Source organism: Heterodontus francisci, chromosome 11, assembly GCF_036365525.1.
Source record: "Heterodontus francisci isolate sHetFra1 chromosome 11, sHetFra1.hap1, whole genome shotgun sequence".
Classification (NCBI taxonomy): Eukaryota; Metazoa; Chordata; class Chondrichthyes; order Heterodontiformes; family Heterodontidae; genus Heterodontus; species Heterodontus francisci.
Window position 1 is genome coordinate 56,266,981 of NC_090381.1, and position 25,987 is coordinate 56,292,967.

Below are 25,987 nucleotides of genomic sequence, written 5' to 3' on the forward strand. Positions count from 1 at the left end.
CAGGGGGTCAGCAAGATCAGCTGGCTCAAATGCTGGCCATAGTCCTCAGGAAGTCCAGGTCAGGGGAGGCAATTGGTAGTAGAATGAGCAGTTGTTTTTCTTCCAGAATTATACTATATTCATAAAACTTTTCAAAATACATTACAAAACAATACAAATTTGACATTACATAAAGTGCAATAAAGATCAGTTTCTTTCAATACATTACATGAGGTGCCTCACTAACCTTGCTGTTTCAAGTTCTATTAACAATGTACATTTGCATTACATACCAAAAACATTCTCTGGCGCATACAGCCCGAGGGGTTTTACATGGGTTCAGGAGGCCCTTGCACAGTGGCCTTTCCCCATTGAGTGTTGTGGCAGCTGCCCCAAGCTTTACTGCGTCCCTCAGCATGTAGTCCTGGATCTTGGAATGTGCCAGTCTGCAACGCTCCGACGTGCACTGGAAGACCAGCAAGTTTCAGGCAGAGCAAAGTGCATCTTTCATCGAGTAGATGTTCCTCCAGCAACAGTTGACGTTTATCTTGGTGTGCGTCCGTAGAGCACAGAGCCCTGCATTATGGAACTGCTCAGGATAAACTTTGACAAAGACCACTGAATATCTTTCCAGACTGGCTTTGCAGAGGGACATTCTAGAAGGAGGTGGGTAACGTTCTCTTCCCCACCGCAGCCGCCTCGAGGGCAGCGAGCGGAGACGGTGAGACTCCGGACATGCAGGAACGCACTGACAGGGGGGGCCCGTCTCACCACCAGCCAAGCTACATCTTGGTACTTGTTTGAAAGTTCTGGCAATGAGGCATTCTGCCAAATGACTTTGACAGTCTGCTCGGGGAACCATCCAACAAGATCCACCATCTCCTTTTCCTGCCGGGCCTCGAGGACATTGTGTGCAGACCACTGCCTAATAGATTTGTGGTTAAAGGTATTTTTCTGTACAAACTTTTCCACGAGAGATAGGTGGTACGGAACAGTCCAACTGAATGGAGAGTTCTGCTGTAACGTGACCAGACCCATTCTTCATACCACCAGGGACAGAGAAGCTGAACACGTAGTGACACTTGGTGTTTGTGCACCGGGGGTCTACATGCAGCTTGATGCAGCCGCAAAGGTGGCCATCAGGATGGAAGCAACATTGGGTACGTTTTTTCCCTCTTTATCTAGAGGTTTGAACATCATGTCCCTATGGTCACAGTCCATTTTCGATCTCCAGATAAAGTGGAAGATGGCTCAAGTGACTGCCAGGGCACAGGAGTGGGGCATAGGCTAGACTTGCGCCATGTATAGCAACACCGAGAGTGCCTTGCACCTATGATCAGGTTCTTACCTGCAATGCGGAGGGGAAAATCACTCTCACATGCCCAGTTTCTGTTTCACCATGGCTATCTGCTCCATCCAGTTTTTGGCTCATGCCCTGGTCCCTCTGAGCCATATCCCCAGTACCTTCATGTAATCTGACCTGATGGTGAAGGGGACAAAGGATCAGTTGACCCAGTTCCCAAAGAACGTGGCCTCGTTCTTGCCGTGATTTATTTTGATTCCCAAGGCCATTCGAACTGGTCACAGACGCTCATCAGTCTGCGAAGTGACAACGAATCCAAGCAGAAGATGGCAATGTTGTCCATATACAGGGAGGCTTTGACCTGACTGCCTCTGCTGCCTGGGATTCACTCCTTTTATGCTCGCATCCTTCCTGATGGACTCAGCAAAGTGTTCTATGCAGCAAATAAGTAAGACAGGGGAGAGAGGACAGCCCTGCCTGACTCCAGATTTGATTGAAAAACTTTCTGATTCCCACCCATTGATTGAAACTGTGCTACTGATGTTTGCATAGAGCAGTTGGATCCAATTGCGGATTCCCTCCCCAAATGCATGTTGGACAGCACGTCAATCATGTAGGTGTGCAATATTCTGTCAAAGGTCTTCTCCTAGTCCAAGCTGATGAGCCAGGTATCCACTCTCCTGCCCTGTGCATAGGTGATTGTATCCCCGAGTAGCGTGAGGATATCAGAGATCTTTCTGCCGGGTACAGTGCAGATTTGATCGAGGTGAATCACCAACTCCAGAGCAGACTTGACCCGATTGGCGATGACCTTGGACCGAATTTTGTAGTCCACATTAAGCAGCAAAATGGGCCTCCAAGTCATGATTTCCTCCCTCTCCCCCTCCACTTGTAGATGAGGGTGATGATGCCTTTCCTCATGGATTCTGAATGCTGCCGGCCAGAAGTATGCTCTCGTATACTTCCAGCAGGTCTGAGCCGACCCAGTCCCACAGGGGCCGAATACAACTCGACTGGTAAGCCGTTGCTTCTGGGAGTTTTACTTGTCCTGAAAGACCTGATGACCTTTGTCAGCTCATCCAGAGTTAGCGGTTTAGTCATAGAGTCATACAGCACTGAAACAGACCCTTCAGCCTACCGAGTCTGTGCCGACTAATAACCACCCATTTATATCATTCCTACGTTAATCCCATATTCCCTATCATATCCCCACCATTCTCCTACCACCTACCTACACTAGGGGCAATTTACAATAGCCAATTTACCTATCAACCTGCAAGTCTTTGGCTGTGGGAGCACCCGGCGGAAACCCATGCGGTCACAGGGAGAACTTGCAAACTCCGCACAGGCAGTACCCAGAACTGAACACAGGTCGCTGGAGCTGTGAGGCTGCAGTGCTAACCACTGTGTGTCCAGACTCTCCCGTGTACTGTCATCTAAGACCTCTATGATAGAGGACAGGAAGGACTGGGAGGCTGTGCTGTCCGTAGGCTTCACGTCATACAGCCCGGTGTAAAAGTATTTGCTGAGCCTCAGTATGTCAGGCTGTAGTGATGTTACCGAACCATCCTCTCCCCTCAGGCTGCTGATCACAGAGCTCTCTCTGTGTGCCTTTTGGAAGAAGCGCAAGCACGTCTCATCCTGCTCCAAGGAGCGGACTCTGGACCGGAAGATGATATTGGAGTACTCCAAGGCAAACAGCGAGGCCTGCTGGCTCTTCACCTCTTGGAGATCCTTCTTGACCTCAATCCCCATCGACTGCAGCCAGAGCAGATTCTGCATTCTTTTCTGGAGTCAGGACATTTTCCTCTCTCTCTCTCTCTCGCTTTCTGAAAACTTTTGCGGATGAAGAGCCTCTTAAAGTTTACCTTGATTGGACCCACCAGTGTGTTGGGGACTCAAAGAGGGGTTTCACAGTGCTCTAACCTTTGTAATCCCTTTTGAGTTCCTCAATGTCCTCTGGGGTTAACAGTTTCATGTTCAGCTTCCATGTCCCCCACCCTCTGGTCGTCCTGTAAGTGACAGTCAGCCAGTAGGAGGCAGTGGTCAGAGAAGAACACTGGCTTGATGTAAGTGGATCTGACTGTGAATGCAGGGGATACAAACAGGAAGTCAATCCTGGAACGGATGGACCCACCAGATTTTGATCAGGTGTATCTATGCTGTGCTCCATCTACAGGGTTGCTGAAGAAGTTGTGCAGCTTGGAGTCTTTTACTGTTTCCATCAGGAGTCCGGGCGTGGCGTCTATTTGACTGTCGGCCCTGCTGGACTGTCAGCTGCATCAATGATGCAGTTGAAGTCACCACGTAGAATGACCGGCCTGGACGTCGCCAGCAGCAGTGGGAGCTGCTGGAGGACTTTCAGCTGCTTGCTGTATAGAACTGGTGCGTACACATTGATTAACCGGAGCAGAGCATTTTTGTACACTACATCTGCTACAAGGAGGCAACCGCCCACCACATCCTTAACTTCAGAGATGGTGAAGTTGCCTCCGTGCAGCAGAATACCCAGGCAAGAGGAATGGGAATCATTTCCCGCTGACCAGATCGATGGTCCGAGGGACCACCATCGCGACCATTGCCTATTGGTGCGAGGTACCCCAAGGTCAAAACACATTGCATAGTAGACTTAATCCTGCGCCCATTAATACAGGCAATCTTTAAACCCATTAAAACTGTATGTTGCTCAGCATTCCAGGCATCTGTACTAGTCATAGCCCTTGACTATGTTCCTGCATACCCATAGTATTTGCAAACTGTTGCACTATTGGGCTCAGAAAACTGTCCTGGTCACTCATGAGAGGTTTGAGACAGTCTTGTAAGCAACGAGGTTAGGACTGTCCTCTACTGGTGCTGTCTTTCCCCTCTGTTCATCATCGAGGATGTTGCTACTCCAGCCTTCCCATAGCTGGGTATCTCACTGCTCTCAGCTTCCCAGAGCCGGGGTGTGCTGAGCGTTTCACTGCGTTTGACACTTTGGGGTTGGGGTGTGCTAAGCCCTTTGCTGCTTCCAGTGTTTCAGAGCTGGGGGGGTGGGGAGGGGTGCTTTCTCTTCCAGCTTCTTTGCTTTCTGCCACTTCTTTTGCTGGTGTCGTTTTTCCTGCCCTTCCTCATCTGATGAGGAGCAGCCGCTGTGGTCCGTTTCAGACATGAGCCTCCTCTTGCCACTGGTTTGGGTGGTGGCCCGTCCCCTTTTTTGGGCCTTCTCCTTTGTGGTTTTTCTCTTAACCACTTGCCACTCACCCAGTTGTCCCTCTGCTGGCTCCTCCTCTATTGATTCCACCTGCTGAGGAGGAGGCGCAGGGCACAGGGGTGGTGTTTGGCAGCTTGCTGCAACACCCTCTTCTCTTTGTCCTTCTTTGTCAGACTTTCCTCGCTGGGGTGGTTTGGCATGGGTGGGATTGTTGTTCTTCTTCACAACAGTGGGACAAGCAGTTGTCAGCAACTACCTGTGCTTTTAATGTGGAGTTGGCAGGAGCACTCCTGTCCATGTCGGTCCATATTAAGGTAAGTAAAAAACATAGCTTACCTGTCTAGTGGCCTCTAATTATCCCTGTAAGGACCAATTATATGCTTGCTGAATACCTGAATAAATTCGTCACAACAATGCATGCTGCAGTCATTCACAGTACAATCTGGCAAAGAGGCTAAAACAAGCATTAAGTCCTGCACCAAAAACAAGAAATGCTGGATTCACTCAGCAGGTCTGGCAGCATCTGTGGAAAGAGAAGCAGAGTTAACGTTTCGGGTCAGTGACCCTTCTTCGGAAGTCCTGCATATGCAATTAAGTCCTGCATATGCAATAGGTCTAACACCAGTATCAGGTGCATACCCTGGCTGTTTACTGAGCCTCCCTAACTATTATGATGGGCAGCGTACTTGTGACGAGGAATGTAATTCTGTCTTGTGTGGATAGTGAGGAAGGACAAGACTGAGCTCTTTAATGATGTTCCTCTTAGTTAGATGATTAGCAAACAACACCTAATGCCAAGACTCACATCCAACAATTGTGGAATCAAACCCCAGCTAGGAGTCAACTCCACCAGAGGATGAGGTCACAGGAGTAAATCGGTAACAAAATAAAAATAAAGGAATGATCAGTCATAAATTAATAGCCATTCATCATGCATTTTTTTGTGTTTGACTTAGAGAAGTGAGGGCATCCTGCATTATGTAGCCAATGTTATATTACATCCCAGCTGTTCAGACCAACAACCATTTGTAGCAGAAATTAATCCACTGTGATGAATATTAAATTCATTCTGAGGTTCATGGGTCTCTGCACAAATGAAATTATGAACAAATACCATTAGAGTCTATAATGTACATAGTCACACTTATTAATTTTGTAAAGGTGTTTCGTGATAATATAGTTTTCAGGACTACTTATTGTAAATACAATGATGCTTTTAATGTCAGTAGCCTGCAAGAAAAAATGCATATCAAATTATTCAAAAATAATTAAATCTTGACAGGAAGTTGTTGGAAACTTTCCATTGACACTTACCTGCTTCATCATAGGCTGCAGAGAGTTTGTCAAGAATTTTACGGTCTATTGCAAGAATCTGCTGTTCCAAGATTGTTTGATGTGATAACACACTATTTTCCTTATCTTTTTCATAGTCTTGTAGATGTTGTTTCAGAGCCTCAGGCAAGTGTATCTTCACATATTCTGCAGCAGACTGCACAGAAAAAGATATGTGTTGAAAGGAATGTTACCCAAATATTTATCACAATTGTGTTACAGAATGTAGAAACATATATAGTGTAGGAAGTCAACAATACTAATCATCATTGAGACTATTTAAGTGACATTGTTGGCTACCAGCTTAAACACTGATGTGTTTTAAAATGCAACACCGAGGAAATTTATTTTCCCCCCAGTTTACATGGGTGTTAATTTCAGCATTTCTATTTTTGATGGATTTCAGAAAGAGCATTTGAATCTGAAATTCTCTCCCCTTATTTTTTTATTTAGAGATACAGCACTGAAACAGGCCCTTCGGCCCACCGAGCCTGTGCCGACCAACAACCACCCATTTATACTAACCCTACAGTAATCCCATATTCCCTATCACCTCCCTACACTAGGGGCAATTTACAATGGCCAATTTACCTATCACCTGCAAGTCTTTGGATGTGGGAGGAAACCGGAGCACCCGGCGAAAACCCACGCAGACACAGGGAGAACTTGCAAACTCCGCACAGGCAGTACCCAGAATCAAACCCGGGTCCCTGGAGCTGTGAGGCTGCGGTGCTAACCACTGCGCCACTGTGCCGCCCTTGTGACTTATTTGTCACGCATCAACTATTTCTAACTAGAACTATTGAATACAAGTGCAATAAAAGATATGTGACTTACCTATTGCACTGTGCAAGTTAATGAAAAGAATATAAAAAGGAACCATAATATAAGAAATAGGGGATCTAAAGTGCTTCCTAAAATTGTAAAGCATACTTTATGAAATAAATATGACTCAGATTTACCTTGCCTTTTAAGGAAGATTAATTAGTTTAAGTTTAGCTCTTTCCTTTAGCTAAATTGTTTTGGATTAAGCTTGATCTTGAAAATGTTAACCTGTTTGACGTTGCTTATGATTTTAGAGGTAAAAGTTATTCCAGCAGCAGCAAAGCTATGTTCTCTATACGTGTGCAGTACTGGAGCAATTAGCTGCATTTTGTCTGTTTTTTTTGTTTGTGGCGAGAGAGAAAAGATGAAACAGCATCAAGTTAACGTTTCTAACAGTAGTGATAAAATCAGTTTAAAGATCAGAAGAATAACACCACATGGGATTGTGCTTCATGGAAACAGCCAAAATGAAGCCAATGCAATCAACCCTGCTTCTGATGCATCAGGTTTACAAGATATTACCTGAACTGTCCAGAACGTTTGAATAAGTGGCAATATATATTTTTCATTCTTTATAATATAACTGCACAGTACGCAAGAGACACATCTTAAATTAGCTTTATAGTTGTGAGTTTTGTATGTTATTACTTTGTAATTCAATGGATCCATTTTACATTTTTCCTGATTTGTCCTTTATAGCAGTCTCAGGAGCTGTCCATCTATCCACAGCATCCTTTGGCCAGAGTGAGTATAGTTATAGTAATTCCTTCTCAGCTAGCTGGTGCAATGCTTGCCACAGAGGAAAGTGCTATCTGTCCGCCTTTCCTCTCCTTGCACAAACATAGAACATTCTTCACTTCCATGGTTGAACATTAAACTGTTGGGGGAACCCTAAGATTTAAACTCAAAACTATAGCTTGTGACTGCTAGAGCCTGATTTTCCAGAAAGAACTGAACTCAACTTCGTGCAATTTCAATTTGCTCGTGGCATTTCTGAAGGTAACTGTACATTTGCCTAGTACTAGCAGGCACTCTCAGTATAGCATCAGCTATGTCTATGCTTGCCAGAACTTTTCTGAAAATGAATACTGCAACTGAGCAGCAAGAAGCCAGTGCAATGAGAAAGGCTAATGTTTATCCAGTGGGAGCGACTAGCAAATAAGCAAAGATATTTTCATTTATTTATTTTTCTGTATTCAGTTCAAATGTTTACTTAATTTTAGCCATTGAATACTATGAGCTCAAACTTCATTATTTGGTGCCTTAATTGTAGACTGGTTGTAGCCAGTAATAGGTTAATTTATTGGGTAAGTAAATGGTGTGATTCGCTGTTAAATAGTTTGAACTATTACCTGTTTTTCGATTGACTATTGTTTAAGATTTATATAGAAATTTGAGCTCAGTAGTGAGGTCAGAATGTTGTCTAATGTAGCCTTAGAAGAAGTGCAGTTGGACAGGAGATGTTTTGCTATAAGTAATAAATAAGGTTTAATGCATGCCAGTTTACTGTCAGGAGGAATGCAAGACAACAGTGACTACATTTTTAAACTTAATTCAGGATCACATAATGTAATATGTGGACCCCATTGATCCTCAGTGTATTCAGCTGCAGCACTTATTGGAAAATTGAATCTTTAAACCAGGTGATCTCTGTGCTTGAACAACAATGGGCCACTCCACAGCAACAGAGAGAATAAGGCGTTACCACAGTTATCTCCAAACTAGACATTCAAGAGACTGTTCAGGACACAATGGTGGTTGGCATCCTTCCATCTACAATAGATGATGAACATGCAGTAAACAATCCATTTAGGTGGGGTGTCTTCTCTTGGTGCATCTTTGCTGATTGTTGTGAAGGCCAATCCTTGAGAGACAGGTTCTGCCACAAGTGCTGCACATGAAGCTGCCCAATGACGCTGTGAGTTGTTTTTGAAGTTGGCGCCTGTTGCCAAGCTGCTGTGGCCACTGGTCGTTGTGGTAGTGCACACCAGTCCATAGGATGTGTTGCCATTTCCCATTTTCACCAGGTAGCGACTCCCAGGTGCAACAGTCGACATTTAGGGCCTTCATGTCACGCTTGCAAGTGTCCTTGCAGAGGAACTTTGGGCACCCCACTGGTCGTCTGGCCTTGGCTACCTCACCATACAGAAGATCCTTGGGTATGCGACCGTCTTCCATCCTGTGGACATGTCCGATCCTTTGAAGCCGCCTCTGTTTGATTAGTGCCAGCACCCTTGGGAGCTCTGCCTTTGAGAGGACTGCTGCATTTGTGATTTTGTTCTGCCAGGATATACCCATAATGTGCCACAAACAGTGAAGAAGGAAATTATTCAGCTTCTTTTCCTTGTAGCTGTAAGTCTCCCATGTTTCACAGCCATACATCAAGGTGCTGAGAACACAGGCCTTATAAACGAACAGCTTAGTCCTAAGGGTCAGCTTGGTGTTGTCCCATGTGTATTTCGCGTTGGCCGAAGGTGGTAGCTGCTTTCCCTATGTGTGTATTTAGATCTGCATCAAGGAACAGATGGTCACTATGGCCCTAAGGTAGCAGAATTTGCTAACAACTTCCAGTAGTGCGATCAGAGGCAGAGATGCAACAAAAGGACACAATGATCGTCAGACATTTCTCTTTTTCCATACTATCTGCAGGGGTGACAAAGTGCAATAGGGTTCACTGAGGCATTGTTAGTGGAAGATTGAATAAAAGGAATTACAGTGTTACTTATGAAAAGTAATAGAAACAGAGGTTACTGTTAACACTATGAGGATATTATTAAATATTCTTCTTCTTTGGCCTCCTTGTCTCGGGAGACAACGGGTGAGCGCCTGGAGGCGGTCAGTAGTTTGTGCAGCAGCGCCTGGAGTGGCTATAAAGGCCAATACTAGAGTGACAGACTCTTCCACAGGTGCTGCAGAAAAAATTGGTTGTCGGGGCTGTTACACAGTTGGCGCTTCTGTCTTTTTTCCTGCCAACTGCTAAGTCTCTTCGACTCGCCACGCTTTAGCCCCGCCATTATGGCTGCCCGCCAGCTCTGGAGATCGCTGGCAACTGACTCCCACGACTTGTGATCAATGTGACAGGACTTCATGTCGCGTTTGCAGACATCTTTAAAGCGGAGGCATGGAGGGCCGGTAGGTCTGATACCAGTGGCGAGCTCGCTGTACAATGTGTCCTCGGGGATCCTGCCATCTTCCATGCGGCTCACATGGCCAAGCCATCTCAAGCGCCGCTGACTCAGTAGGGTGTATAAGCTGGGGATGTTGGCCGCCTCGAGGACTTCTGTGTTGGAGATGCGGTCCTGCCACCTGATGCCAAGGATTCTTTGGAGGCAGCGAAGATGGAATGAATTGAGACGTCGCTCTTGGCTGACATACGTTGTCCAGGCCTCGCTGCCGTAGAGCAAGGTACTGAGGACACAGGCTTGATACACTCGGACTTTTGTGTTCCGTGTCAGTGTGCCATTTTCCCACACTCTTGGCCAGTCTGGACATAGCAGTGGAAGCCTTTACCATGCGGTTGTTAATTTCTGCATCGAGAGACAGGTTACTAGTGATAGTTGAGCCTAGGTAGGTGAACTTTTGAACCACTTCCAAAGCGTGGTCGCCGATATTGATGGATGGAGCATTTCTGACGTCCTGTCCCATGATGTTCGTTTTCTTGAGGCTGATGGTTAGGCCAAATTCGTTGCATCAACCTGTCGATGAAACTCTGCAGACACTCTTCAGTGTGAGATGTTAATGCAGCATCGTCAGCAAAGAGGAGTTCCCTGATGAGGACTTTCCGTAATAGGTGTTATTAGCGTCACAAGAGTGTGATTATATCTTCACCAATGTTGCTTCTAAGTTGCACGGCCTTCTCGTGCAGGCCACGCACAAGTCAGACCCTTTTAAGTTACTTGTGCCTGCGCAAAAAAAATTTAAAGGGCCCGTGCACGTAATTGAATCGGCTGCACACTGCAGAATTAAAGAGAGTACATTGAGCACGACGACAACAAATAGATATGAAGTACAGGGAAGTCTCAAGAATTTTAATTATAATAAATAGTTTTGAATCTTCACAAATGAGGGAACCAGTTAACTAATTAGTAGAGAATCAATTACTGGGATGTTTGAGGGAATAGTAAGTTACCAATATTTTGTCTAATGGAAAAGTGAGTTTTCAAAAAAGAAATGCAAACGAAGACTGCTGTTTGACAACAAACCATAAAGCAGTGAATATACTAAGACAGAAGAGGGATTATTCACATAGTACAAAAGTCTAACCTGTATAGACCAGGATGAATATCAATCTAATAGGGATCTTTTACCATACAGACTAATTTGATTCATAACTCATTTTTAGTGCACTCTTAGATTTGTGATTAATTCTTTGGCTCATTGCTAAACCCTTACCAATGACCTTCATGCTGCTTTCATGCTTGGCAACTTAGACACAGATAGTATTTGTACATTCTAGTATTTAAATATCAATTTGTACATACATACCATATGGTACTGTGAAATTGAAATGTCATACATATATACTCTTGTGCTTTGTCTAAGGTTAAAATTTATGATCAAGGAATGTGGTTTTGTCATGTAACTTTACAGCAATTCCTTTTTTAAATACATCTTGAGTTGACAACGGTGCATAAATTAAAAAACAGTCTCATTATGAGCACTAAGAATGGTCCACTGTTCCGAAGAAGTCTAGCAAGTAAAAAATTATAAGGAAGTCAATCTATGAGGTGCAGGCTGCCACAATCCACTTGTTCATCATTATAATTTCTGGTAGTACCTTTTGATAGTGTCAATTATCCTGAACTATACAGCAAGTATTCGTATTATAGGTTTATGCTTTCAAATCCATAGTGTGAGACTTGGAGCAATGGGGAAAGTGTCCAAAAAGACTAAATCTCTCTTATTTTTACAGCCAGGTAGCTCAAAATCCCAGAACAGCTTTTATCAGCGGGAGTGTACTCTGATAACATTCTCAAACATGAAGGTCATTTGGGAAAGTTAAAAACAAAATGCTAAGTATGTTAATGATTTAGTGTTCTTAAGAATAGCAGTATATCATTAACAAATCATCGACAGTTCTTTACATCTTTTTGAAAATTCCACCCTGTTATTCATCATTTTGTGTTACCTGTCTTTTCTCTTGTGCTTGCTTATGGAGCAAAAGCTATGGTTACTTTTCTGTTATGTTAATACAGGGTTAAATTGATCCTTTAAAATTCAGAAGAAGGGACTTTTGTGTGACTGTCAGATTATTAAGGTAGTTTGAGATATTATAATCAGAATATTGCTCATCGAAGAGGTAACCAAAAATGAAGAATGACATTTGGAACCTTCAAAAAGACTTGAAGAATTGCCAATGATTTGTTGAAGCGCTTCTGCCCCTGAATTAAGACTAAAGTATTAGTATATATAGTTCTTAGTTTTTAAACATTAAGCGTGAAGTTATTCACTTTGGTAGAAAAAACAGAAAGACAGAATATTTCTTAATTGGTGAGAGATTGGGAAGTGTTGATATCCAAAGACACCTGGGTGTCCTTGTTCATTAGTCACTAAAAGTTAGCATGCAGGTGCAGCAAGCAATTAGGAAGGCAGATGGTATGTTGGCCTTCCTCGCAAGGGATTTTGAGTACAGGAGTAAAGAAGTCTTGCTGCAATTGTATAGAGCCTTGGTGATACCGCACCTGGAGTATTACAGTTTTGGTCTCCTCACTTAAGGACGGATATACTTGCCATAGAGGGAGTGCAACAGAGGTTCACCAGACTAATCCCTGGGATGGCAGGATTAAGCTATGAGGAGAGATTGAGGAAACTGTGCCTGAAGTTCTGAAGAAAGACAGCTGATCTCATGTAAATGTACAAAATTCTTACAGGGCTTGACAGGGTGGATATAGATAGGATGTTTCCCCTGGCTGGTGAGTCTAGAACCAGGGAACATAGTTTCAGAATAAGGGGTAGGCCATTTAAAACTGAGATGAGGAGGAATTTCTTTACTCAGACGGTGGTGAATCTTTGTAATTCTCTACCCTAGAGGGCTGTGGAAGCTCAATCATTTGAGCATATTCAAGACAGAAATCGATAGATATCTGGATACTAATGACATCTGTCTTAGGGAAAATATTAGAAGCTATTATTAAAGACGTTATAGAAAAAATCAAGGTAATCAGGCAGAGTCAACATGGTTTTGTGAAAGGGAAATCATGTTTAACCAAGTTATTGGAGTTCTTTGAGGGAGTTACATGTGCTGTGGATAAAGGGGAACTGGTGGATATATTGTACTTAGATTTCCAGAAGGCATCTGATAAGGTGCCACATCAAAGGTTATTGCAGAAAATAAAAGCTCATGGTGGAGGAGGTAACATATTGGCATGGATAGAAGATTGGCTAGCTAACAGGAAAAAGAGAGTAGACATACATGGGCGATTTTCTGGTTGGCAAGATGTAACGAGTGGTGTGCCACAGGGATCAGTGCTGGGGTCTCAACTTTTTACAATTTATATCAATGACTTGGATGAAGGGACTGAAGAAATGGTTGCTAACTTTGCTGATGACACAAAGGTATGTAGGAAAGTAAGTTATGAAGAGGACATAAGGGGGTGACAAAGGGATAATGGATAGGTTAAGTGAGTGGGCAAAGACCTGGCAAATGGAGTATAATGTGGGAAAGTGGGAAATTGTCCACTTTGGCAGGAAGAATAAAAAAGAAGCATATTATCTAAATGGTGAGAGATTGCAGAGCTCTGAGATGCAGCGGGATCTGGATGTCCTAGTACATGAATCACAAAAGGTTAGTATGCAAGTTCAGCACATAATTAGGAAAGCTAATAGAATGTTATCATTTAACACGAGGAGAATTGAATACAAAAGTAGGGAGGTTATGCTTCAGCTATACAGGGCATTGGTGAGACCACATCTGGAGTACTGTGTACAGTACTGGTCTCCTTATTGAAGGAAGGATGTAAATGCGTTGGAGGTAGTACAGAAAAGGTTTAATCGACTAATACCTGGAATGAGCGGGCTGTCTTATGAGGAAAGATTGGACGGGCTAAGCTGGAATTTAGAAGAGTAAGAGGCGACTTGATTGAAACATATAAGATCCTGAGGGGTCTTGACAGGTTGGATGTGGAAAGGATGTTTCCCCTTGTGGGAGAATCTAGAACTAGGGGTTACTGCTTAAAAATAAGGGGTCGCCCATTTAAGACAGAGATGCGGAGAAATTTTTTGTCTCAGAGGGTCGTGAGTCTTTGGAATTCTCCTCTTCAAAAGGCGGTGGAAGCAGAGTCTTTGAATATTTTTAAGGCAGAGATAGATAGATTCTTGATAAGCAAGGGGGTGGAAGGTTTTCGGGGGTAGGTGGAAACATGGAGTAATCAGAGCAGTCATGAACTTATTGAATGGCAGAGCAGGTTCGAAGGGCCGAGTGGCCCACTCCTGCTCCTAATTCGTATGCTCGTATCAAGGGATATGGGGATAACATGGGAAAGTGGCGTTGAGGTAAATGATCAGCCATGATCTAATTGAATGGTGGAGCAGGCCTGACAGGCTGAATGACATACTCCTGCTCCTATGTTCCTAAGGACCTCTTGTACATTCAGTTCTTTAGGGATTTTTCAGGGCAGTGTCCTAAGCTCAAACATCTTTAGCTGCTACATCATTGATCTTCGCTCTATAATAAGGTCAGAATTGGGAATGTTTACTGATGATTGCAGTCACCAATAATGTAGCAGTCTATGCTTGGATGCAGCAGAACCTGGGAAAAAAATCCAGTCTTGGGCTGGTAACATTCACACCACACATGTGCCAGGCAATGAACATCTCCAACAAGAGACAGTCTAACCACCTCCCATACACATTAAATGGCATTACCATTGTTGAATTCCCACATCAACATCTTGAGGATTACAATTGACCAGAAACTTAAATGGACCAGCCACATAAATACTGTGAGTACAAGAGCAACAGGTTGGGTATTCTGTGCCGAGTGACTGATATCTTAACTCCCCAAAACCTTTCCATCACCTACAAGGCACAAGTCTGGAGTGTGATGGAATACTGTCCACTTGCCTGGATGAGTGTAACTCCAACAGCACTCAAGATGCTTCACACCATCCAGGACAAAGCTCTGCTTAATTAGCACCCCATCCACAACCTTAAAAATTCAACCCCTCCAGCACTGGTGCACAGCGGCTGCAGTGTGTGCCATCTACAAGATACACTACAGCAAGAGGGCAGCAGGTACACTGGACATCCACCTTCAAATTCTCCTCCAAGTCACATACCATCCTGATTTGAAAATATATCACCATTCTTTCATCATTGCTAGGTCAAAGTCCTGGAACTCCCTACCTAACAGCAGTGTGGGAGTATATCACCTCACGGATTGCAGCAGTTTAAGATGTGGCTCACCACCACCTTCTCAAAGGAAACTAGGGATGGGCAATAAATACTGGCCGTCCAGTGACATCCACATTCTGTGATTGAATAAATAAAAAGCCAGTCTACAAAGCTCATAAAAGCTCATGAATAACTTTTTAAAAAACTGACACAGCTTCAGAAAAGCTAAAAAAGCATAGAACTGAAAAACAGCCCTGTGTAAGGTTCTCCAACTGCTCCAACAAAGTAACGGAATCAATTTATATTTCTCTTTATTACATTATATTTTCAGATTTTATTCATGTTTTGGAATCACATCTACTACTTGTTATCTGTGAAAACTGAAACCCAATGGTCTGATTTATGATATGTGAAAATACGCAGTGAGGCTTGAATTTGTCATGATGTTTGCAATGAGACGTGTGGAGTTCAGGCTGTTGAAGATCTCAAACAGGTTTATCAACAGCTAACAAGTATATACAGTACAGAGCTAATTATTTACATGACTTGCCTCTTGGTGTTACAGTAGCAGAGTGAGTCTGGCTCATAGTCACATGACTATGTCCTAGCATACCAAAATCTTAAAGGGCCATCACTCTTAAAGGCAAACACAAAGATACGTCTTGTATGCTAAAATTAAAGATACATAAAATTAGATAACATCAAAATTATTTACACAGGTATAGAGATTATGAACTTTTTCAAATATAGAGGCTCAAAAGTCCATATATCGTCTCGGTCGTTTGACAACACTTGTTCGGGGAACCTGCGTCTCATCATCTTCTCACGGGCAATTAGGGATGGGCAATAAATGCTGTCCTAGCCAGCGATGCCCACATCCCATGAATGAATTTTTTAAAACTGTTGACATTTTTTCTGAGTTTCTCCCTCTCTGCGTTCAGTTTCTGTTGCTCTGCCTTCAGCCTGCTAACATACTCTGTTGCTTTTCTCAAGATGACCACTTTTAAGGCCTTGTCATTTTTGGAAAGGTCCAGCACCTCATCTTGAAGAGCCAACAGACAATGCTTCAACTCATTCCTTCTCTGCCTCTTCAGGATATTGTGTGACCTTCGCCTCTCCTCATCATCTGCGTCGGAAGGCTTGGGGCTCAAGGTCGAGGACTTTGCACAGGATGGGTGACCCATTATATGCAGATATCTTGGCAGTTGTCAGTTGTATCATTGATCTCTAGTGACTCTGGTACATATCTTTGAGGAGTCAGATTGATAGGATATTTGCACTAGTACCAGTGTCAATCTTGACCTTGAGTGTAGGTTTGCCAGCTTTCTTTGGGCACATGATGTTAATAGTGGCAAAAGTTTCCAGCTGTTGGACGTCATCAACGTGATGTGTCAGGTTCACAATGTGGAATGCCTGTTCGTCTTCTGTCTGAGAACTACTTCTGTCTGAGTCTTGTCTCAGGTCTGCTTTGCTGGTGTCTTCATGTATTGGCTTGCAGTTATACAGGTCTTTGGCCGCTTCCTTGTTGCCGTTGCCCTGTTGTCTGTTTCTTTGCATCTGACCATGACTTCTGGCTGCGTCTTTGGAGCTAGAGTTCCTGCATAGGCGGGCCCAGTGTCCTTTTGCACTGCTCGCCTTGCACAGGTCTTGAAATGCAGGACAATGTCATGGTGAGTGGGACATACCACACTTACCGCATAGCTTGCTTGCTCTTTTCGACCTGGTTATGGTGTTGATAATGTTGGCTGCACCTAGTTTTTGCAGGTGCTGTTGTCCAGCTACAGTGGCTTCATATTGCCTACCATCGCCAGCAGTGCGTCAATGCTGTGACCTTTCTTTTTCCCCAAGAGGTCTTTCTGAAATGCTTCAATGGGTGTTAATACAATCACCACCTCCATTATTTGGTCCGACAGCTCAGTTTCTGAGAAGTCGCATTCATTGCCCTTACTAAGGCATCTGCTGATGAACTGGTCTATTGATTCCAGTGACTGTTGCCTGTAGGACATCAATTCCAGGTGGTGGATTTGAAAATTCACTCTCAATCAGAGCTGATCTTCCAGTACTTTCCATATCTTTGCAGGATCTTTCTGGTCTTGTTCAGATAATCCAGAGGTATTGATTCTGTGTATTGATTCCAATTGCTGACATTATTGTTACAGCCTGTTTTTCTGGTTCTGCAATTACTTGGTCTGTAAAGCAAAATTGCATTCTCTCTTGGAACAGTTTGAACTCGGATAGGATATCCAAGGTTCCAAGGATATCCAGTTCATGCTGGGAAAATTGGTATCTATAGTCCTGCTGTTCTTTTGCTTTAAAACTTGCTCTTAGATTTGGTTCTGTGACTCTGTACTGTTATACCATTTTTAAAAATTCTCCGTTCTTTACACTGGCTGGTTTGATTGACAGGAGCAACTTGTCTGTTTATCTAGCTTCCAGCACTCTAGTCTGTCTTTTTATATAGCTGCGCAATAGGTATTTCTAGTACTTTTTTGCAGTTTGTTTATGCAGCAGATCAGTTGGTAATTCTTCATGTTTGAGTGGTTTTATGAGTTTTTTAAAAACTCTGCCTGAGTGAGTGAAGGCTCTGCAGTGTTCAAGTGATTTAATGGTTTCTTTTTATAGCTTTAGCTGCAAGCTGCATGAGTGGAGGATTCCCCTGCTTTTTGCTGGCGGGCGCCTCCTGTAATGGCATGGACCTGATCAGTGTGAGGGAGCCTTTGAAAACAATCAATCAGCCTGTGATAGGGTTTGGGTTTTCCCTGTTCTTTTACTGAGCCTTTGAAAAAAAATCAACTTTGCAAGCATTTCAAAGCTTTTTTTAAATTTGGGTTCCTGTACCGATGGCACACTGACTCACATGCTCACAGTGATTGATTTGCAGCCTGTCATTCAGCTCTGCCTTCTGCAGCTGGAGGTGAGTTTTTTTCTTCTTTACACTGTTTGGGCCAGTGCTTCTTTTAACTTTTTCTCTCTGTTAACTGCAGGTAGTTTTTAAAACTGCTTTCCTGTGGTCTTCAATCTTGTATTCTTTCCTCTCACCACAGCTGGCGCCATGTAAAGAGAAGCCTTTTATGTTGTCAAATGCAACATAAATGAGATGCGTGGAGTTCAGGCTGTTGAAGACCTCAAACAGGTGTATTAACAGCTAGCAAGTATATACAGTGCAGAGCTAACTATTTACATGACTTGCCTCTTGGTGTTACAGTAGCAGAGTGAGTGTGGCTCATAGTCACATGACTACATTCTGACCCTTAGCTCATTAGCATACTAAGATCTTAAAGGGTCTTCACTCTTAAAGGCAATCACCCAACAATGTTCAGTTCCACTGTAGGGTAAATAAAACTGAAAGTACATTAAACTGACATTTTTGTTTGGTTTATTTCCCTGTGGGGTCCAGAGGATTATTCTTGCTGCTTCTGGTCTCAAAAAAGAAAGTTTTAAATATAGCTGGAAATGTCCCTCCCATTGGCTAACCAAGTTTCAGCTGTTGGGGTAGCCGCTGTGGGTGCCCCTCTTCCTTCTGCATAGAGATTGTGTTGGAGTCCTATGGAAGTAATAGGACTCTGATTCGCATAAATGTAGGAGGCTCCTGTCTGATTAATCAGGCATTTTAAAATGGTAGCTAAGTGGGAATGGAATGGTTATTTTACCCACTCCAATGTAACTGCTCCTTCACCAGGTTTTTTTCAGGTTGTGGGGATTAAAATTCCCGCCAAAGTGTTGCTTGTCAATATAGAAAGCCCAAATAAAGCAATCATACCTCAAAATGGACTTCATCCTAATTACATACAATGGGTCAAAATTTACTCTCAAAATAAAGGTAAAGCAAACAGTGCTTACATTATTTACATGCAAATCACACAGCAATTTCTGATGAGGGCAGATGTAAGATTAAACATGAAAATCTGGAAGTTGATATCTGAGATTCACTGCTTCTCTGTTATCTTCCAGAAAACAGCATCGTACTGTTTGCCTCACCAAAAATACATTGAATGGCAATACGTTGCTGTTATTTGCGTGGTACAACTAAACACATCATAGAAAGTTAGAGCTTGTCCATTTCAATCTCAATACCATTTTTAATGGTGTGATGTGCCTTAATTTCTGCCAAACAACTTCTCTCTCATTGGAAAATTAACTATGACAGGTATGGCGTCTCAGTCCTTCAGCTTTTAACTTTTCCTTTTTCTCTTTTTATCTGTCTTTTTTTCCTTGTCTTTATTTCGTTTTCTATACCTGATTTGACATTGAATTCATTCCTCTACCTTACACTTCCTGGTTCAGACTTTGCATTGTTCAATCCTCAAACCTTCAATGTGATTGGTTAAGGAGATGCACAGTTGCTTGCCCTGTTCATACAGGTCCCAGATGCCCTGTAGAAGGCACGTGCTATTTTGATATCTCACTGCAACTTGCAGTATTATGTCTCTTGGAAATTAAATGAGCAAAGGCAAGTCGGGTGGCACAGTGGCGCAGTGGTTAGCACTGCAACCTCACAGTTCCAGGGACCCAGGTTCGATTCTGGGTACTGCCTGTGCTGAGTTTGCAAGTTCTCCCTGTGTTTGTGTGGGTTTTCACTGGGTGCTCTGGCTTCCTCCCACATCCAAAAGATTTGCAGGTGATAGGTAAATTGGCTGTTGTAAATTGCCCCTAGTATAGGTAGGTGATAGGGAATATGGGATTACTGTAGGGTTAGTATAAATGGGTGGTTGTTGGTCGGCACAGACTTGGTGGGCCGAAGGGCCTGTTTCAGTGCTGTATCAATAAATAAATAAAGCCTTGGCTTCGATTTGTGCCTTTTGTGCATTGGCTACAATAAATTCTGGTCTATAGTATTTGATAGAATATGTAGTAAGTCACTGTTCTTTGGAGAAAGTGGAATGACTTACACAAATATCAGGCAATGAGTTTAAAAAAATGGCTTGAGGAACTAGTTCCTTTCATTGGCTAGACACTGGACTTTTCGATTCAAATTCAACCCAGCCTTCTGAACTGAAATTTTCCACTAACTGTTGACTGTAGATCCTGCGCAGAATGAATTTGGGCAGTCTCAATCTAGTGGGCAAAGGCTGAGAGCATAAAAACTGACCCTAAATTGCTCACTCAGAGAGACCACAGACTGGTGTGGGAAATGTAAAATTGCTACTCGGTATGTACTTCTGAGGTACATTGTTGGGATAAAGTAGGGGGTCCTTCTGCATCTAGCTGTGCTAAAACTGACAGGGGACTAGTTGGCGCCAAGATTGTGTGCCTACAATAGAACTCTTCCATTCCCCAGCACTGATAAAAATTACAGCTATTCCTAAGCATCAAATGCATGATAAAATTGTACTTTGTGTCCCTTGCGTATTTGGTGAACATCTGTTTCATTCACATTGATATAAAGCAGCTTTGTTACATTTTCTATTAGAATTGGCAGTTAAAATAGTTACATCTATTCAGGTACAGAGATGAGTTATTGAAATTCAGAGACACACACATCATTTGGACACTCTAAATCCTTGTCTAAGGTCCCAGATTTCCATATTTTTTCAAAATATTTGGAACATTAAGGCAATTCATACAAAACAAATGAGTATGAAAGAAGTTTAGATTTTCCTGAAACTATTTGCTTCACATGAATTATATTTTCATTCAATGCAACGCTCATTCCTGGAGAAGGCTATTGTTACTCATATTTTGCAATAAAGGTGCAGTACAGTACAGGAACCATTTTGAATATGTCTGCAAATTAATAAGACATAGTGATATGAAGGTTGTATTAATCCCTGATTTTAATATTAATTAGCACTTAATGGCCAAATACCTCTTGAATGTTGAAATCTGCATTGTATGAAGTAGTGATATTTATTTAAAATTCCCTTTATGCATTTACCAATACTCACTAAAAGCTTACTAAAATAGAAATAGTAAAAACTAATATTTGTATCAAGTGTGTGAGATAAAGATAAAACTTGCAGCCGAAGTGTTCTATATCTTATTTATTTCACACATACATAGGATCACCACAGTAGGATAAGTATGCGTGTAACATCTAAGTATTTAGTAGCTTCAATTTGTTGTGCCCTTATACCCTAAAAATAAAATAAACTAGTAAACAGCAGTCAAAAACAAAAATATCTGATCTATAGAACATTATTACAGACTTTGGAGTCATTTCTGTGATTGTATTACAGGTTAACAATGGAAACTTTGTATTAATTCAACACAAACAGATATGCTGATAAATGTAACTCAATACCATTTGAAAATACAGGGTCTTTGTGAAGTATGTACTAAGCAAGTAATCTAGCTTTATTTGGCTGTTTCCACTACTGTAACTTCTTTACATGCCAATGTTTCACCCCAAAATATCAATGGCCACATTGTAAGTAGCTCATGTGATCTAAAACCTGTTCTAAATGGATATAATGGTAACATGGATTGTGGCTCCGGCATTTGAGAATGCCAGAAAAAGGATAAAGACACAATGAACCAGCATAAGTTAGTGCTTTCAAGACAGAAGGGGAGAACATTTTTGAAAATATGATGTTCTAGTCCATCTAGGTTTGTACTTTGCCTGTCCTTTAATTTGTAATAATGCACAGATATGCTTAAAATTCATGGTTTAAAATGTATTAATTTTCAACCACCTGCAATTCAGAAAATGTCACAAGAAAAAAAATTGTAATTGACCAGCAAATTTAAGATAGCATCAGCAATTCCATAGTACGTGTTCCACATAGTAAAGAGTACAGAAACTATAGTTTATCTTTCATTTTTAAATACTTTATTTATGTCAAATATCACCCTCCTGTCCTTCATCAATGTCCGTTGTTCACCTAAACAGTGAGTGTTGGCAGACTATTTGGACAACTGACACTTTCCTTTTTGCACAAAGAAGCACACACAGCAAGGTAGAGTAAAAGTGAATACATTTATTCACTTGTAAAGTGGTAGTGGTGTACATATTTAATTTCTTCTGGTGTGTCTGCATTTTTGTGCAGATAACTAAAAAGAAAATCTTCCCAGTCTGCACTGTCCATGGGGGAGGCTTCACAATGCTAGTATTTAATAAATTGATCCTTTTCATAGAATCATAGAACGAGTTTTAGTTTCAGACTTTGATTTCAAAAAGTATTTTACATTGTTATACTAGACCCATGCTGCTTAAAAAAAAATCATCCAAGCCTCCTTTATCACTGTCACAAAATGCTTTCCTCCAGATGGTACCACTGGAATTCAGGGGTGCTAAAAGTTTGCCTTCTTCTAATGAAAATTCTAATAAGAATGACACGTGTAGAGAACCCATTTCATTATGTGCAACAATATATTTCGTTAAGGGTGAGACATATCAAAACAGGTTACACTCATTCAGTAAATTGAAGGACTTTCAGTCCAAATAACCAGAAGTTTGACAGTGGAGAGGAGGAAGATTGATAATAAAGTAGCCTCAGTTGCAAAATCATGTCAAGGTTACTCATTCATTGCAACAATTTTGCTAACAGATTTGTGTACACACTCACACTTGGGGCTGAATTTTACCGGCCCCTCAACGCCGCGGATTGCGGTGATGGGGCCGGTAAAATCCTGTGGGGAGAGGCCCGCCTTGACCTGCGATGTCGAGAAGGGTCCGGCGCATATTACCGGTGGCGGGGGGACCTCAGTGCGGCCCCCCCCACCCCGTCGCCAGGCGACGGGTCTTTCATATATGTATGCAAACCGTCCGTACCAAATGAGATGCAAATAAACTTACCTGCAGGTGCGTCCCACACCAATATTACGGTCGCCATTCGTGCTCCGCGCGCCTTCGGAACTCCGCATGGAGTTCTGGGCAAGAACCTGGTGGGGAGAGGGGAGCAATAGAATTTTCGGGGCGGGAATGGGGTAAGCAATCTTTACTGGCTAATGGGATGATGGGAAGGGGTTGAGGGTCAAAGGGAACAAATTTTGGGGGAGAAAGTGCGGAACACTATTCAAGGGTTATTATGGGGGAAGAGTGCGATTAATGTTTAATTTACCCATTGGGGGGAATGGGAGAAGTGATTTCTATCTGACATGACATTGTATTGTTACATCCCAGAGAATGGGATCTTTAAATTTTAAAAGGCGACTGAAGGGCTTACAGCCCTTTAAAAATGGCGCCAGCACCTGTGCAGTGGCGCTGGACGCCATTGCTGGGGACGTGGCGGCTGCCCCCTTACATCATTGGGGGCGGCTGCTCCACTCCCTCTATTTAAATGAGCCCCTGCGCGTAATATCACGGGGGCTCAGGGACAGCACCTCCGAGGAGGATGCACGCCGTTTTTAGAGTGTGCCACTGCGAACTGCGGCGCACTCATAAAATTCAGCCCTTGTTCGACAAATGGAAGTTATTTTGCCTTAACTGTTGCAAGGCATGTAGAAATTTTGTTTTGATTTCTTGAAGGAACTCTTATGAGTGTTTTAAAATCTCTATTATCTATTATTAAAGCAATCTATTAATCCTTATTTGTATTGGTACCAGAATTATAACATTGCGATTAAAAATATTGGCAATTCAGGTGGATTCAGTTGAGTCAGGATTATTTAACTCATAGGGAGTGACAATTGCCACATTTGTTACACTAACTAAATACAATTACTTTTTATTCAACAGGGTAAGGGTCAATATTTGAACCCTTTCTCTGTTCAAGAAGGCCACAGAGACTCCTTTGATGTTTTTTTTTTCTCAATAACACAGCCAGGAATATAGCATTACCATCATTCTGGGAAAAGGGGAATGAGATACAGAGAGAAGGTTTATTTCCCAAAAGCATGAGAAATCATTTACAGAAAGTGCCAACAGAAAAAACTAAAGCTCACCAGCCGTTAAGCAGCGGTGCACTGCCTAAAGGCACTTACAATATTATACTTTTTCTTTCCCCTGATCCTTGAGAAATTGAAATAATTCTGACAAAACAAAATCACCTGTCAACTAAAACCAAACTTGTCTGGAAAGTGGGGATTGGCCTGTGCTTTTGAATATCACCAACAAGACAAAAGGGTAGTGTAAACAAAAAGCTCTCAGTCAAGCAGTATTACAGTTTTTGGCAAGCTCTTACATGCCTTTGAGTGCATTGCAGTAAGATCAACTCTTGTATCTTTGTGAAAATGTAATTGTGGTTGTTTGAAAAGGTCACCACACAACATTTAAACCTTTGTGCAATGTAAAAAATTATGTTTTAATAAACCCACAGCTATACCAGTGGATAATATTTTCAAACTGCAAAATGAATGCTGCTGTTCCAAATGGTCTGCATTTTCATTGTGCTGAATTATCACTACACCAGATATTAAAGATAAAAAAAAGTATTGTTCCATTAGTGGGGTTGTACTACAGACCCATTAACTGTGGGAGAAAAATGGAAGAGGAAATTTGTAGACAGATCAGGGAGATGATCCTCTTTGCATAGAAAGTTGTTGCATGCACTTTATAGAGGATATGTAGATGAAATTTTAACTCACTCAAAACCCATTGATTTGCACAATATTCAAATTTATAATCGATATGTTGATGAAGAAAAGGGGGATAAAGGGTGATGGGAACAAGGTGGGTAAATCTGATTTAGACTGATTTGTCCAGATGGAGGGTAAAGGCTGACAAAGGCTGGTTGGGCCAAATGGATGTTTCTTCGATGCATTTCTGTCGTAATTTCTATGCAGGTGAGCAGGAATAGCAAAATTATTCTACGAGATTTTAATTGTCAAATCATTGATTGGGACAGGGAAGAAGCAAATAGTGTAAAGGGAATGGGATTCCCAAAACGTGTATGTAGGCTTCCTTCCTCAAGCAGTATATTTATGGCCCTACAAGGCATTGCTAGATCTATAAGGAGTAACAAAATAGATCAGATATGTGAGGTAAGTGTGTGTGCGAACATAAGGACTAGTGACAACAATATAAGGTTTAAGTTCCAAATAGAAAGACAAAAAAATTAACCCCTAAATAAGGGCTTTTCCACTCCACTTCCGGCAAAGTCACGGCGATGATACGGAGGCAGCTCTAAGGATATCTGTAGTCCATGTCAATACTTAAGAACTGTTTAAGCAAGTGGTTGCAGAAAATGGGGATAAAGAAATACGGAACAGGGTAGGCACATGGGATTAGGTCCATACCTCATGTGGAGGATAAGCAACACCACACTCTGTCTCTGTGTTGTAATTTCTATTTCAGGGTTATGTTCCAAGAGCAGATACACCAGCAATCTGGGCAAGCTAGTCAAATATATAGGAAGCTTGAAATTATTTTATTGTGCACATTTATTTGTTGCTGTGCTCAATCGCATAAATGCTCAAAAAAAATTGTAACCTGAAAATGATTGTGGTGGAATTAACTATAAAATGTCCAAACTGTCTATTTCATTGTAAGAACAGTTCAAATATGCACAAATAAGAGACACATTTGTATTCATGGGCAGATACTGAGATGTGTAAAATCTCTTGCAATTGGTCAACAGCCCAAACATATTAAGGAAGCAGAGAACTAAACATTGAGAAAAACAGCAAGTGGAAAAAATAAAGTGGCTACCTTAAGACTATATGGGATTAGTCTGAGAGAATAGTATTGAGACTAGATTTTGAAGATAATCTCAAAATGTGTTTAGATGGGAAATGGGAACATAGTCAGTTTATAATCAAAGGGAACTGCTGTTAAATATTTATTTGTTCCCTTATCTAAACATAGTATATTGTAAAATAAACACAAGGATATAAAAATCCAAAACTTCCTCACGCTCTTGGACTCATGTTTACATGCAGTGATAAATGGTTGATAATTGGGACAAAAACAGAAAATGCTGGAAATGTTCAGCAGGTCCGGCAGCATTTGTGGGGAGAGAAACAGAGTTAGTGGGTAGAATTTTCTCAGCCAGGTGGAGGTGGGTTCTGATACACGCAGGGTGGGAAATTCCTGGAAGATAACATCAGGTCAGATGCTGGCGACATCCCGCCCTCATCCAGCTTTCTCTGGGCAGGTTCAGCCTCCTGTGGCGAACCCCCATGGGCCTGGCAGAAAAGCAATTGAG

General features: G+C 42.1%; 1 protein-coding gene across 1 annotated transcript in view; it reads right to left on the bottom strand.

Annotated features, from left to right (window-relative positions):
- ppm1lb (protein phosphatase, Mg2+/Mn2+ dependent, 1Lb) overlaps window positions 1–25,987 on the bottom strand; it is a 238,692-nt gene that overhangs the window by 93,895 nt on the left and 118,810 nt on the right. Inside the window, exon 2 of the mRNA XM_068042177.1 lies at window positions 5,790–5,964. Coding sequence (XP_067898278.1) covers window positions 5,790–5,964 — 175 coding nt within the window. The remainder of the gene's footprint in view (window positions 1–5,789; window positions 5,965–25,987) is intronic.